General features: G+C 33.0%; 2 protein-coding genes across 3 annotated transcripts in view; both read right to left on the reverse strand.

Annotated features, from left to right (window-relative positions):
- LOC107605275 (peroxidase 31) lies at positions 7,901-9,620 on the reverse strand. Its single transcript, XM_016307099.2, has one exon. It carries the CDS (start codon positions 9,223-9,225, stop codon positions 8,248-8,250), a length of 978 nt encoding a protein of 325 aa, XP_016162585.1. The 5' UTR covers positions 9,226-9,620; the 3' UTR covers positions 7,901-8,247.
- LOC107605273 (GPI ethanolamine phosphate transferase 1) overlaps positions 11,581-15,292 on the reverse strand; it is a 12,456-nt gene continuing 8,744 nt past the window's right edge. For both annotated transcript variants that reach the window (XM_016307096.2, XM_016307097.2), the window contains 5 exons: positions 15,098-15,287; positions 14,079-14,177; positions 13,936-13,994; positions 13,204-13,309; positions 11,581-12,318 (listed from right to left, as the gene is read on the reverse strand). In XM_016307096.2, coding sequence (XP_016162582.1) covers positions 12,148-12,318; positions 13,204-13,309; positions 13,936-13,994; positions 14,079-14,177; positions 15,098-15,287 — 625 coding nt within the window. In that variant the 3' untranslated portion in view covers positions 11,581-12,147. The remainder of the gene's footprint in view (positions 12,319-13,203; positions 13,310-13,935; positions 13,995-14,078; positions 14,178-15,097; positions 15,288-15,292) is intronic.

Consider the following 15,292-nt stretch of genomic DNA (forward strand, 5'->3'; position numbering starts at 1 on the left):
CATACTTTTATTTTCATTTAGATCTAAGTGTCACGATAAATTTTAAAATATTATATTTAACAGTATTTATATAGTTTTTTAAAGTATTTGAGATTGTTATAGATATTTTTGAAATGTTTTAAAATGTCTTGGAAGAGTCGGGTATATCCTAAAATGTTTTAAAAAAATTTAGAAGGTCATAAAATATTCTAGAAGAGTGTAAATATATGTAGAAGTGTGAAGAGTAATGTAGAATAATTTAAAAATATTTAAAAAAATATAATAGATTAGATATTTATAATGAAGGCTCTAAATACTCGATTTAGACCATTTATTAGATTTAACCCTAATCATATGTTAAAAGAGTGGATGACTATGAATAGAGGTGAGTTTGGATTGTAGTGTATGAGTTATTTGTAAGAATTATTTATGAAGTGAAGTATTATTTTATTAAATGGGTAAAGTACTAAATTGGTCTCTTAGGTTTAGGCGTAATTCTGTTTTGGTCTTTAAGGTTTAAAGTGTTCTATTTGAATCCAAAAAAGTTTCATTTAGCATCAATTTAGTCCCACAGTGAGGTCAAAATTAAATAATTAACAAAATGTCCTACATAACAACAGTACAAGAACAAAATCGATAATCTGGAGAACAAGTACAAGCTCCAGAGGCATAAAATCAACCATTGATACATCAATACATTTATTTATTATTTTTTTATAATATAAATAAAATATTTTCTATAAAACTAAAGAAAATGATAAATAAATGTATTGATGCATCAATGGTTGATTTTGTGCCTCTGGAGGTTGTACTTGTTCTCCAGATTATCAATTTTGTTCTTGAACTGTTGTTATGTAGGAAATTTTGTTAATTATTTAATTTTGACCTCACTGTGGGACTAAATTGATGCTAAATGAAACTTTTTTGGATTCAAATAGAATACTTTAAACCTTAAAGACCAAAGCAGAATTACGCCCAAACCTAGGGGGACTAATTTAATACTTTACTCTTATTAAATCTTCTTTTTCTAGTATTATCTTATGTTCTTAGTTGTTTTTGTCAAATATCAAATGTTAAGCTGATTTAATTTCAACTAAAAATGTAAAATAAATCTAAATATCAATACAAAGCATTGAAGTGTATCCAAAATCATAACAAAAAGACTATTTGGTATAGTCTAATTTAGGTTTTTTTTTTTTTTTTTTCTGTTGGTGAGTTATGCAGGCTGGTCCGATGAGCTGCTGCCCCTTTGCCAACCAAATATTATGAGTGTGCTTTGGTGTGAGGATGTGAATAGTTTACTTTAACATGGAAATTATGTTAGGGTCTTGAGTGTGCCTAGTTTAAATCATGTTAGAGTTTACCATTTTTTAATTTTGATATGGAAAGGGGAATGGAGTAGGACGATATTATGGAGTGCATACGAGCTTTACTCAGATGTGGTGTCAACGAAGAATAAATCGGACGGTCTGATTTTAAGGGCACACTTCCGGCCACATGTCGCGCATGCTTTGTTCCTCACAGCGGTGTTCCTTATACCAACATGCCCTTTTCTGAACCCACTATCTCCCTTCGAAGTCACTTTTTTTCTTGAACCCACCCAGCAGTCTCTTCTCTCTTCTTCTTCTTTTCCAGTTTAACTACTTCTTCTTCAATTAAAAAAAACTACAATGCCAAAGAAACAAAAATATAAAGATATTGATCGTCCTGAACTTCATATTATGAATTATCTCTGCCATTTTGATTATGTAAGTTTATTTTTAAAATTTTTTTATATTTTAGAATTATTATTATTGTTAGAAATTTAAGAATATAATCGGATCGTCTGATTAGTGGACTTAATTTTTTTTAACCAACAAATTAGATGGTCTGATTTTTTTACCCTATATTTTAAAAAAAATTATCCCACATTTTTATCTAACACTCTCATTCTCTATAACAACACACAACACACACAAATTTTGTATGTCCAAAAAAATGAGCCAGAGTTTACTTACTGTAGTTTATGTCGAAATACGAACTCACAAAATCCTGCCTCCATATATGTAGAAAAAAGGTTAACAATTTATCACATAAATAGTGAGTAGGGAACCAAAAACTTTAACATTTGAATAGCCAAATTGTTGTAATTAATGTTAATTCTATAATATTTTTAGTTATTTTTTTATTTAGTGAACTTATTAGTATCTATGTAATTATTATATTTCTATATATAAAGACATGTTTTGATGTGTGGGAGAAAAAATTTGAATTTTGGCGTAGTTAATCGGTGGTCCGATTTTCTATATATAAAGGTGTGTAACTCGTATATGAGTTCTCAGATTTCCTGTCCTTTTGCTTCTTCTTCTTCTTTCAGCTCCTCTATCTCTGTTATTTCGTATGAAGTAAAAAAAATTGATAGTGAAATTTATATTCACGTGAGTAAGAAAAATGGACGATAGAGTCCTATTAAAAGATATTATTTCAGTCAGATTTTGTTACAAATATCTGAAGGAATAAAATTTATTTGTGAAAATCCGTTAGATATTGTTATTTCATTCACAATCTCATTCGAAGAACTAAAATGTGTGATTTGTGAGAAGATAGATTCTGAAATGTCAAGAAAATGTCATGTGTTTTATATAGATATTCTATACCAGTATTTGGTGGATTTGTTCAATTTCAAACCAAATATGTAACTAATGAAGCGAGCATGCAAGAGATGTTTTTAATGTACACTGAAAGTTGCACTTAGATATCGTTCATTGAGTTGTATATTGAGTTCGAACAATCTAAAGCCGACCGAATTATTGAACGAGAAGATTACAATAGTGACAGTGAGGAAGAGTTTGAAAGCAATTACGAAGTTGTCGGTTCAGACGGAGACGAAGATCAAGGCGACGACACTAGGGATCCAAATGTGACAGATGTGGCAAATGCACTCGCAAACAAACATCCGTTTGAGGAGCCATCTTTCATGCGAATTTTGGATTTGGAAACCATGCATTCTCCGGAGTTTCTGGAATATATGAATGCAAGTACGTAATTGCCTATATTTATACGAAGGATTAGAATTTTGTAATAATTTATATTGATCAATGGACCAAATAGTTACGTGACATGTAAAAATATACTTAATTAGCATTTGTTTGTGTTTATTTAGTTAAATTTAAGATAATAATCTTTTTAGTTAGTTATTGATTTAGTTAAATATTAATTAGTATTTATTTATGTGTTTATGTTTTTATTTTATTAAAATTGAGATAATAACTTGATGTAAAGTTTATTTATATTAATATTGATGTAGTGAATATTGATTTACTTTTAATTTCACTTATTAAATATTTGTGTATTAAATATTTATCGTATGGCTGTCGTCGTGGTAGAAATTCCTATTGTCACAGATGGTGAATTTGCCGTGGAAATGAAATTCAGTTCCAGGGAAGCTGTTATTATGGCGATGAAAAATTATACCATCCAAAGAGGCGTAGACTACCGGATGTATGAGTCAGAGCCATTGACATTTTATGCCAAGTGTACACAATATGGGTCAGGTTGTGATTGGCTGATCAGGGTTAGCATGATTAGCAGAAAGTACTCTTGGGTTATAAGGAGATATAATAGTAGTCACACTTATACCATAGCCACCATTTCTCAGGATCATTCGAAACTGGATTCAAACACAATTGCAGAAGCAATAAAGCCGTTGGTTGAGACTGACCACTTGATAAAGGTGAAATCAGTTATTGCAAAAGTGCAATCGAAGTTCAATTACACCATCAGCTATCCGAAAGCATGGTTGGCTAAGCAAAAGTTAGTAGAAAAAATATTTGGAGGTTGGGAAGCATCGTACGAAGCTTTGCCCATATGATTTGAGGCCATGTGTCATAAGGAGCTATCAGCAGTAATCCATTTTGAGACTATGCCTGCATATCAAGGCGATGACTTGGTAACTGATATTCGGGTATTGCATCGAGTCTCCTAGAGTTATTACCCCTGTATTAGAGCATTCAAATATTGTAAACCAGTTGTCCAGGTGGATGGGACTCACTTGTACGGAAAGTATAAGGGTTGTCTGTTGGTTGTAGTTTCACAGAATAGTAACAACAATATCGTCTCAATTACTTTTGTTATTGTGGAGGGAGAGACTTCTGATGCATGACACTTTTTTCTTAGTAACCTGTGATAGCATGTGGTGACTCGGGATGGTGTGGGACTGATCTCTGGCCGACATGAATCCATCAATGCAGTTGTGGCCCGCAATAACGGAGCTTGGTTGCTTCCTAGAGCTTTTCACATGTTTTGCATCAGGCATATAGAGTCGAATTTTTTGAGAAAGTTCAAGGCACCGTACTTGAAAAAACTTGTCGTCAATATAGGTAACATTGAGTAATTCGAAGTTCATTATTCATAGAGTTACCTTTAAAATAGTGTTTCTTATCTATTTTTTTCTCTTCGATTTTTCTTATTGCGCAAGATATTCGAGGACGATTCGTGAGTAATAATTGCGTTAGCAGCGTTTACGAAAACGGGACGAGATTTATACTAACTGGTTAAACGGAATCCCCGCAAACAGTATGTGTTGGCATTCGATGGTGGTTACCGATGGGTCACATGACTACGAACCTAGTAGAATGCATCAACTCAGTTTTGAAGGGTATACGCAATTTTTCTATCACTGTACTTGTCAAAGCAACATTCTACAGGTTTAACGAGTTGTTCACCCAAAAAAGAGCTGAGGCGGATGCTCGGATTAATGCTAAACATGTTTTTTCTTAGCTTGTGACCTCAAAATTGCATGCAAATCAACTTGCATCAAGAAACATTCAGGTTAATTGCTTCGATAGGTAGAATGCGGTCTTTGAAGTGCGTGAGATGCCAAGTGGAATGGAATATGCCGTCGATCTCCACCGACAACGATGTGACTGTGGTGAGTTTCAGGAGGACTGAATTTCTTGTCGACATGTGTTTGCATGTTGTGCAAATCAACGGCTAGATTGGCAAGTGTATGTTCATGATGTCTATAAGATGGATCAAGTTCAAAGGGTTTACCGAGTTAGATTTAGGCCACTGAAAAATCCTACTACATGACCTACTTACAATGGGCATCGATTCGTACCGAATCCGTTCCTGAGACGAGTTGTCAAAGGTTGTCCAAGAATGACGCGTTTCTTGAATGAGATGGACACACGAATATTACGTGGTCCTAGGCGATGTGGGGCCGAGGGATACAGCTGTAGTAAATGCCGTCAGTAATGCTCAGTAAATTTATATATTTTACATTTTATCTAAGTATTCTAACATTTGCGACTTTATATTAGCTAATTTAGTAACTATCATGTATGCATAAATACAACTAATCTACCAATTAATTAACTATCATTATTAAAAAATTTCCACAATTAACTACACAAAACATATTAATTAAATACCTATTAACAGCTATCATTAATTATTAAAAATACCAAAAAATAAATAATTTTACTAAATCCAATTTACTAAACTCTAGAATAATAATAATTTAACTTCTATACTAAACTCCAAAATAATAATAATTTAACTTCTAAATTTAATTAATAATCCTAGAAATTATTTCGAATGCTTTTTAATTTTTAAAAATTATAATATTATTATACATATTAAATATTTTAGTCATACTGTTTCCTAAAGTGAGCATTGAATTGTTTCTTATATAATTATTTATTTGTGGTTTAATTATTCTGTTGGTCCTATAGTTTTGTAAAATTTTCAATTAGGTCCCTATACCTTTTTCCTTTTAATTGGGTCTCTACACCAATTTTTTTTTCAATTAGGTCCTTCTTAGTAGTAATTGGCTTAATTATATAGGGACCCAACAAAAAAAAATGCAGAGACTCAAAAAAAAGGGAAAAAAAAGTGTAGGGACTCAATTTAAAAAAAAAATTTGTGCAAGAACTCAATTAAAAAAAAATATAGGGATCTAATTAAAAATTTTACGAAATTATAGGAACCAACAAAATAATTAAATCTTTATTTATTTAGTCATAGATAATTTACTGGGTAATAATCCCTATATCACTAATAATAAATACTCACTTACTATTAATAATAACTAATAAATAAATCCAATTCTTATTTAACTAATAATGTTCCACTTTATTAAAACCTCAACTACAATAATATATTTATGTCAATTAAATATCTAACAATAAACAAATAATTATTATCGAAGTAAAAATATTCTGTAATATATATTTTCTTAAATTCAATTTCTAATAATAATAATAATAATAATAATAATAATTCTGTATATAAAAAAAAAAGAAAGAAAGAAAGGGGGAGGGATCCTTAATTCTAGTCAAATTTCTGACAATGCACATAAAACTTGACCAAAATTAACTCCACTTTCCTAAGCTAACTCTTTTAGGTTGTATTTGGATGCACTTTAAATATAAAGATAAAGGATAATAATATATTTTGTAATATGTTTGGTTTAGAAGATAAGGACAAAATACACATCTGTATATATTTTTTGGTTAAATTTTTGTATCAGTCTCAACTTAAGATATATGGGGATACAGAATTTAAAAACCATTTTAATAATTTTTTTTTAATCCGTAATATATTTTGCAAATACAAAAATTTGTCTTTCATTTATTAAAACCCTAGCTTCACCTTCTCCTTCATTCTGCAACTGCGCAACCAATAAAAAAAAAAAGAAGCTCGTTTAATTTATGTCATTTCTTCTTTCTCTTTCTCTTTCTCTTCTTCTTCTTGAATTAGCTAAAATTTGATCGAAAAAATCAAGAGAATGCAAAAATATTTCAATTTAAAAAAAAAAGTATATAATATTTTTTATTATGTATTAATTAATTATATATATCTTTTCAAATACAAAACAAAGATATTTGACAAGTTTTTATCCACTGTTTTCAAATATAATACAGAAACATAAAAATATTAGAGATGGTGTTTCTATCTCTCAGTCTTTATATTTTCGTCTCTGCATTTTTGTCTTAGGTACATCATCCAAACATAACCAAACATAGCCTTGGGGTATAACGGGTATTAACTCGGGAAAAACTAGACAAATGGAAAAACAAAGACAAATGGAAAAACCTAGACTAGACAACCCATAGCTTTAGTTTGTTGTGGCCATTACCCTTTAAATTATTTACACTATGGAGAAGATAATCGCCGACAAATGTCTATGTATGTGGAATTTTGGAGTTACATCTCCTAGTAGACTCTCTGTAATGCATTTTTCTTACTTTTCTGTTAGGTCACTTAACCAGGTCACAGTTGAAAAGAATCCTAGATAAAACAATGAATTGCATTACATTGCAAATTTAAACTACCAGACTCAGTTCAATCATAAAAATTAAAAAGATGCTGGCCGTGAAGTGTTGTTAAAAAGCCTTAATATTGATTCATGACTCTGCCCCCTGTCCCACGATCACAAAATAATGTGTGTTAGTCCAGCTGGAAAACACTCATCAGTTTTGATCCATTAATCAGAATTCGAAAATCAAAACCCTGTCTCTGTGCTAGCTTGTCTTCGTGCTGGAATGAAGATGCGCCGAACTTCAAATCAAAGCATCTTTCTATATTTACATAAACAAGATGATCGTTCGTCTTAATGATTATAAAAAGTAAATGATAAAAGAAATGTGCATCCATGTGCATGGGCTTCCAAATCAGCTCTTTTCAAGACAACTACCATCGACAAAGGCAATCTAATCAGCACCATGAAAGGCACGTAATTCAAATCAGAGGCATCTTCTGCATTTTAATATTGTCTTGATAAATTCTTCTTCATTTGTTTTTCAAATCCAATTTTTAAACCTAACAATCCTTGGTGTTCCCCAAAACTTCAGCACTTCCATGCATGAATGACAGCTCAGAGCTATCAATAACCCCGAATAAATGAATAAACTAGTAAACTCTTGCACCGAAATCAACATGCTAGAGAAAAAATAAGAGCTTTTATTATCATTATACTTTTTTTTATAACACTTAAATCAGACTCCGTCTATCATGGCAATAACAGAGAAATTTTGCGAAAAGGCCACACAAACCCCCAAACTAACTCTGCACATACTTTAGCTTACAAATTCAAAGAGGTAGAGAAATGGGGTGCTGGGGAAGTAGTATAATAAATTATCATGAACCTTATAAACATTACTATCTTATGTTGTCACAAAACCCAAGAGAGAAAATTAACCTTCTTATGATCCAAAATGAAAGCAACTATTTCCCCCACTAATTGACCGGTCTATGAAGATTGAAAAAGAATAAAATAAAAATGAACTAATTAATCTGGTCACACCTGCGCCTGATCTCACCCTTCCTGCCCGTTTGGATCCCAACAAGGCTGAGCTTCTGCATGGCACTGGCAAAAGCTTTGAAGAACTTGGTCTCATCAGCAGCGAACGTCTCAACAAAAGGCTTCGTTCTTGGGTCCCCGAAGAGGCCACGGTCCGACTTCAGAACCCCTAACCCCTTCGGAAGGTTCTGGAAGTAAACGTTATCGAACTTATTGGGTGTCATTATGTCATTGAACACCGACAGCGTCGGGTTCTTCTGGTAATCGGAGCACGCCTTCTGCAACCCTTGCGCGAAGCGAGGGTTGTACCGAGGGTCGTAGTTCGATAACTTGCTGTAATTATAGAGATCGTTGCTGATTTGGTTACAGTGAGAGAATCCGATGGTGTGAGCTCCGCTGAGAGCCACCATTTCTTCAACGGAGAATCCTCTCTTCGCGAAGATCTCGATGATTTGAGACATCGGCATTGTTGGCTTAGGGAGGTTGCCGTCGACGTCGGAGGATCTGGACACGCGGCCGTCGCGGCGGCCGAGGTAGACGGGGTAGTAAGGGCCGCCGGCCATGGTGACGAGGTCGCGGGTGGCGACTGCGAGGATGTCGGCGCAGGAGACGGTGTTTGGGCAGGCGAGCTCGAGAGCGGTTTTGGCCCGGACGATGGCGTCGAAGCCGTCGCCGGGGAGGGAGAGGTTGATTTCGTTGTCGCGCTCGGCTTTGTTGAAGGAGGTGGATGAAATGAGGACGGAGGCGTCGCAGCCGTTGGGGAGGCAGTCGTGGAGGAAAAGGCGGATGGTGGCGCCGGCGGTGGTGGGACTGGCGATCTGCTTGTTGGTGATGGTATCCTGGATGATCTGACTGAACTTAGGACATGTCTTGGCGTAGTAGTCCAGAGTTAGTCTGGACTCTAATGTGCCCAAAAAGAGGGACACTACAATGAAGAAAAAAGCTGGATTTAGAAGCAACATTGAGTTGATTATAGAAAACTTCAAGTTTGGTTGTGTTAGAGAAAATAAGGAATGTATGAAGATCTAAATAGAGAGAAGAGGATGAGATAGATAGAGTGTCTGTTAGTAAAATGTGTGAGCAGCCAACAGTCGAGTAAAGACTTAAGTGAGAGTTAAAAGCGGATAAATGAAGTGAGGGTTTTTGAGGAGAGTACACGCGCCACCATTGTGAAGCACTAATCACGGGATGCGTGCTTTAAGGCATGTATGGGTGCACCGGAGGTGGGAGTGGGGACCCATTTGTGTGCCATGCCAGGGTGTTTTCGGGAAAGTCATGTTCTTGCAAGTGCAATGGAAGTGCTGGTGAGTAACTGGCATTGTGACGCGTACAGTGTATTAGACACTAGAAATGGAATAAATAACCAAAATGACTAAATTGGGGCTCTCTCTTGTCGAACCAAGCTGGAATTTGTTAGATCTTCTCGTTAACAGTATGTGTGCCGCATTATTTATTTATCATAAGCTTCTTACAATCAAAGAAAGCGTCTTGTTAATTATTATAACAAAATATAATTAAAGTTAATATTGTATAACTAATTAAATATTTATATTTTTATGATTTGTATCTTTTTTTTCTTAAATAAAGGTTTGAAGAAAAAATTCTTTAATTTTCATCAAAAATCTAATATCCTTTATTTTTCACTTACATATTTCTTTTCAAAATGTCATCCTCATCGTTCCTAATTTTCTTGTTACCACTTTCCACGCCTGTAAGTTCACTCATTGAAATTTTATGTGAAAAATAGCTCAAATAAGCAAATGATGGTTTTCTTATTTAAATGAAAAATAAAATTAATTATTTTCAACAACATGCAAATTCGAAAATAGTTGCAAAAATACACAACTGATAGATTTTGGCAATAAGGTGACGGGGGATGGATTTTCGAATCATTTCACAACACATCCATGTGAGATAAGACCTAGAAATTAAATTTGCACGACAAATCCATGCATTTCGCATATCCATAATTCACAACTTAAAAAAGCATTTCACAAGTCACTATTAAGAAAGGAATGAAAATTTGTTCACGATAAAAGCATGCATTTGACACGTTTAGGGGTGCATAGATCCGGCCCGGCCCGAAGGCCCGGCCTGGTTCCGAACACTTTAGGGGCTAATTTGGTGTGATTTTATCGGATTTAGGGCTGGGTAAGGGTCTCAAAAATAGACCCGGTCATTATTTCGGGTCGGGTTCGGGCCATAGCTCGGGTCACCCGAAGTCGGCCCGGTGGCCCGATCATCATACACAATTAATATTTTGTGTTATTAGTGATGGATCATGACTATTCTTATGTGGAATTTAAGTATTGTAAACCTTAATATTTTGTTTTATTAGTCATTATAAGACTATAAGTTAATGTTTTATGTTTAGAATGCATAAGACTTTAGACTAATGCATAATATTGTGTTATTTGTATTGATTTAAATATTTGGTATTATTAGACAATATTAGTATGGATTGTGGTTTTGCTTTAGTATTGATTGTGGTTATGCTTTAATTTTAAAGAAGGGTTGGTTCTTTTTATATTCTTCTAAGTGAATTTTACCATGTTAAATAATGGTTGGAGTCTTGAAAATTTGGATATTTTTATATGCTAGCTTACAAGAATGTATCAACGTAATGTAATGTTAACGGTCTGGTTTTCACCCGGTATAATTGTGGCCCGAAAGTGTATTGGTTTCATCGGGTCTAGGGTCGGATTCGGGTCTAATAAATAGACCCGGTGTATATTTCGAGTCGGGTCTGAGTCACATCAAACCCGGCTTCACCCGGCCCATGTGCACCCCTAGACACGTTCTTAGTAAGAAATGATAGGTAGTGATATAGCGCAAGTGTTTCATGCGAATTGTTAATGCCACACTCCTATAAAGGGAAGGTTATTCATAATTTACCGTGTAAAAATGGCTAAACAATTCGTATATATATTTGTATATCCAAATATTAAAATAGATGCAAATACTTTTAATGGAGTCACATTTACATGTAATCAACTAGTATAGATGAATTTGTGTTCACAAAATAGTCTTAATTATATAGAAAATTATTTTTAGATCAATATTTGAAAAGAATCAAACACATAATATTTTGAGCTTATACAAGATATGTAAAAATATTTGTATCTAACACAATATTTATTAATATATTTTTAAAATTAGACTAAACAATTTTACTTTAATTTTTAAGAAAATGAATATTCTCATTTTCATTCTTACATTTTTGCGCGGTGTAAATCTAGTCATACATTATTACGAAATCATCACTAGATATCAGTGTGTATGAATATTACTTAAACTGGGATTGAGGTCCCAAAAAGTAGAGTAGAACAAAAACGATTGAATATTTCACATTGCTACACTCTTACAAAATAAATGTTCACAGGCCAAACAAATAATATCCTTCCCCTTTCAGTTGTAATTAACAATCCAGACCTGAATTGCGCTCAGCTCTATGAACTCAAATACCAAGGTGCAGGATGTAAATCAGAATCCAAATAATAAAAACAATCGACGAGTTCTTGATTCCATTTCATGGCAAAGCAGAAATTCTTTGATAACTTTTGCATGAGTTTCCCAAAACTGTCCCTCAATCGCAACTTTGAACCATATAGTTAGGAGGGACTCAAACATTGAACCAAAAATAAAAATTGAGACAGATCAGTTAACACACCAAATTCCAGCTCCAGTTGCATTAAGGTCAGTAAGCACCGGGATCACCCGTACAACTCAGGACCTCACATGGAAAACAAAAGCTACCAGAGATCGGCACAAAACCAGGGTGATTATAATTTCAGTCGAAGCCACCAACAAAAATGCATAGTCTGATTGCCATGATGTTATGGTAGAGCTCATTTTTAGTGCCAAATATGTCTCTCAGATGCAAACTAATTTGCCTTCTGTGCACGCGCGGATTTTGCTGCTGTGTTACATTGGATGTCCTTGGTGAAGGTATTTGTGAGAGCAAATAGTAAAAGAACAAAAACAACTTGGGCACTCATGATACCAAAATGACTGATGCTATTACCAATCTCCATCCAACTTCCCGTATTCCGAACCTGTCACCAAACACACTCGGTATATGCCCTCAAATATATATAATATATATGTGGCAAATTTCACTTTAACATCACACTTTAAGGTTAAGAATTGGGGATTTAATCCATAAACAGTACTTTCATTGATCAAAGAACAAGAGTCAATAACGTCCACGATCATTTCACGCTAACAGTAAGCAGCACTTGGATTAAACAAGCATAGTAGAACTTGGACAGATATAACAGATATCCATACCTTTGATGGATAAATAAATATTAGATACCCAGATTATACATGACTCATTTAGCATTATATATTGCAATCTGATTCATTGTCAAATATTTATATATATTTATATTTATTGCTTTAATAGTGGAGTCCAAAATAATTACTCTCGCAGTTTCCTAAATTGTGACAAAATATATTAAAAAATGACCATAAATAGTGAGTTATATGTTCTTCACTAACTTATTAAATGACAACTATAATTAAATGTTCTTTCCTCTAAAAATTTAGATAGAAGTTATATGTTCTTCATTCCCAAGTGATTCATATAGTTAATATTTTTATCTTTATTTATTTATATTTTCTGAACAGTATCCTTTCATATCTTTCAGACCTTATTTTTCAACAAAGCGTATTAAAACACAAATAAAGGTTTCATTTCATATCTCTAAACATTAATAGATAACAAAATAGAACATCAACATAAAATGGGAGAAAATTATAGATATCATTTTCACAGACAAGGAAGAAAGGTCATTTTAACTGTAAACTTGATTGCCTGTATTTATTATCATGATCAGAAGGCACACATATACAAGTATTATGACTCGAATTATGTTATAACAACAATTCTAGAAGACCATTGACACAATGAAATATAAAGAATAAAATGAGCTTACCAGGAAGAAAAAGTGAATGGTCATCACGTCTGAGAATAATATGACAAGAAAATAGCATCCCAACCTTGGAACTTCATTCAATTTGGTTATCGCACTGAATACACATCTGCAGTTTTGTCCATTACAAATAACATAAGATGGACAATAAAACAAAAGGATTCAAAAGCATCAAGATGGCACAAAGTGAAACAATTTGTGACCCATCTGATGAGTAGCAATCAGTTCTTCATTTCATAAGTGGAAAGAAATGGTATCTAATGAAATCGAATATAGTTCCCATCAGGAACGGAAGAAAGGTTTTCAACGGATTGTTTAGAAGCTCATGTGGAAGTAAATGGAATGCTTGGAATCACAATCATTGTAACTTCTGGTTTCCATTCGAATCCATCCTAATTTTTAAGAATCCAAATAGCAGTGCTTCATTATTACAAATCCATTCAATTCCCTTCCTTTTCATCCCTTATTATCAATCAGAACAAGGCCGAAGAGATGATGAATAAATCTACTAACTGATAGAACTCGTTGCCTTGTTATTTTATTTTTTTAGAAACACAGTGGCAAGCAATTTTAAAATTACATCTTTGGAAGTCCATGTAATGATGTATCATTTCATGATATTCATCTTCAGACAGAAAAGGACATTCCCATCATTGACTTTAGGTGATTCTCAAAGAAGAAATACTATTGAACAATAACAAATAGGGTCACCAGGAAATTCGCAAGTACACTTACATCACAAGCATGAAAGGTATAAATAACTTGAAGATAAGTAGCGCTGCCATCAGAAATGGCTGCAACAGGAAGAAAACATTATCATTTAAAAGCTGATTGCAACTATGGAAATTATATATCAAAATAGTACAACTTTCACTTACACTGAATATAGTAATAAACCGATAGACTGATGAAATCTCAAAACTTGCAATACTTGCAAAGTTTCCCGTTCCAAAGAAGGCAATGTTGAATAAAACCATCTGCATTATAAAGTAGTTTTGTTTTCATGTATACTTTGTGGTCTATTTCAAGATGAAATTTGAGAAGGCTATAATAGGGTTAGTTAGCTCTATCACAAGGATAAAAATGGATTTGCTGTTCACCTTAGTGAAGAATGGTTCAAAAATAAGTTTAAGCTTCTTTTTTTTTAAAAGCAAAAAAAAAAAAAAATACTTTCTTAATATAAGTTACTAATATAAACTTGTAATAAATAACAGACCAGAAATATGAAAATACAAAACAGAACTGTCTAAAGTTTTAGTTAAAAACATTGGAGCTTTTTTTTGTAAGAAAAAGTTGAAACAAACACAACTAGTGGTTTGGTTTTGAAAACAGTGGTGACTGGTGAGTGGGTTAATCAAAGGCATCAAAATGAGGTTATAAGGATTGTGTCACTTATTGCAATTTACTAAAGCATTGATATTTCTTTTTCATTTTATTTTTATTTAGTAAAAGGATTTATTCATATTGACCTCTTATTGCTTTACATCATTCCCGTCTTTATCTTCATAATATCCTTCTTTAATCAAAACTAAAATAAATAAATGCTATACTGAACTGTTGTGAAGATACTGGTAAATCTTAAAATAACTTTCCTAGCAATAATATCTGATCAAACAGATATTTTTGTGCATTTTATAAATATATAATGATTTTGATGCATATAAAAAATATACCAAATGACTTTAGATTAATTTGAAATTTTTTGGAAATAACTTATTTGATATGAACTTCTAATCTAATACCAAACTTTCAAAATCATTACAGTAACAAAATGTTGTTTAGTGAAACAGCTGATGAAGCTACACTGATTACCAGGATAACTTGATCTTTTCTAACATATATATTCAAATTAATCAAGTTATGAAGAAAATAAAATAAAGGAGGCAATCAGACTTACAAAAACCAAAGGAATTCTCACATCAGACAGCTGCATAGATCTGTTTTCAAGTCCAAGGATGAGATTGTTCTTAACTTTTTTATTGTTGTCCAATGATGTATTAACAATATTGAAGTTAAGAAGTGTATTTTCAAAGAGTATCCATGCCATAAGTACTAGTGCAAGAGCTGCATAGAATATAGCTTCATATCTGCA

This window comes from Arachis ipaensis, chromosome B06 (genome assembly GCF_000816755.2).
Source record: "Arachis ipaensis cultivar K30076 chromosome B06, Araip1.1, whole genome shotgun sequence".
Classification (NCBI taxonomy): domain Eukaryota; kingdom Viridiplantae; phylum Streptophyta; class Magnoliopsida; order Fabales; family Fabaceae; genus Arachis; species Arachis ipaensis.

Coding starts and splice junctions, on each gene's coding strand:
- LOC107605275 (XM_016307099.2), bottom strand. CDS start 9,225: ATGTTGCTTCTAAATCCAGCTTTTTTCTTCATTGTAGTGTCCCTCTTT.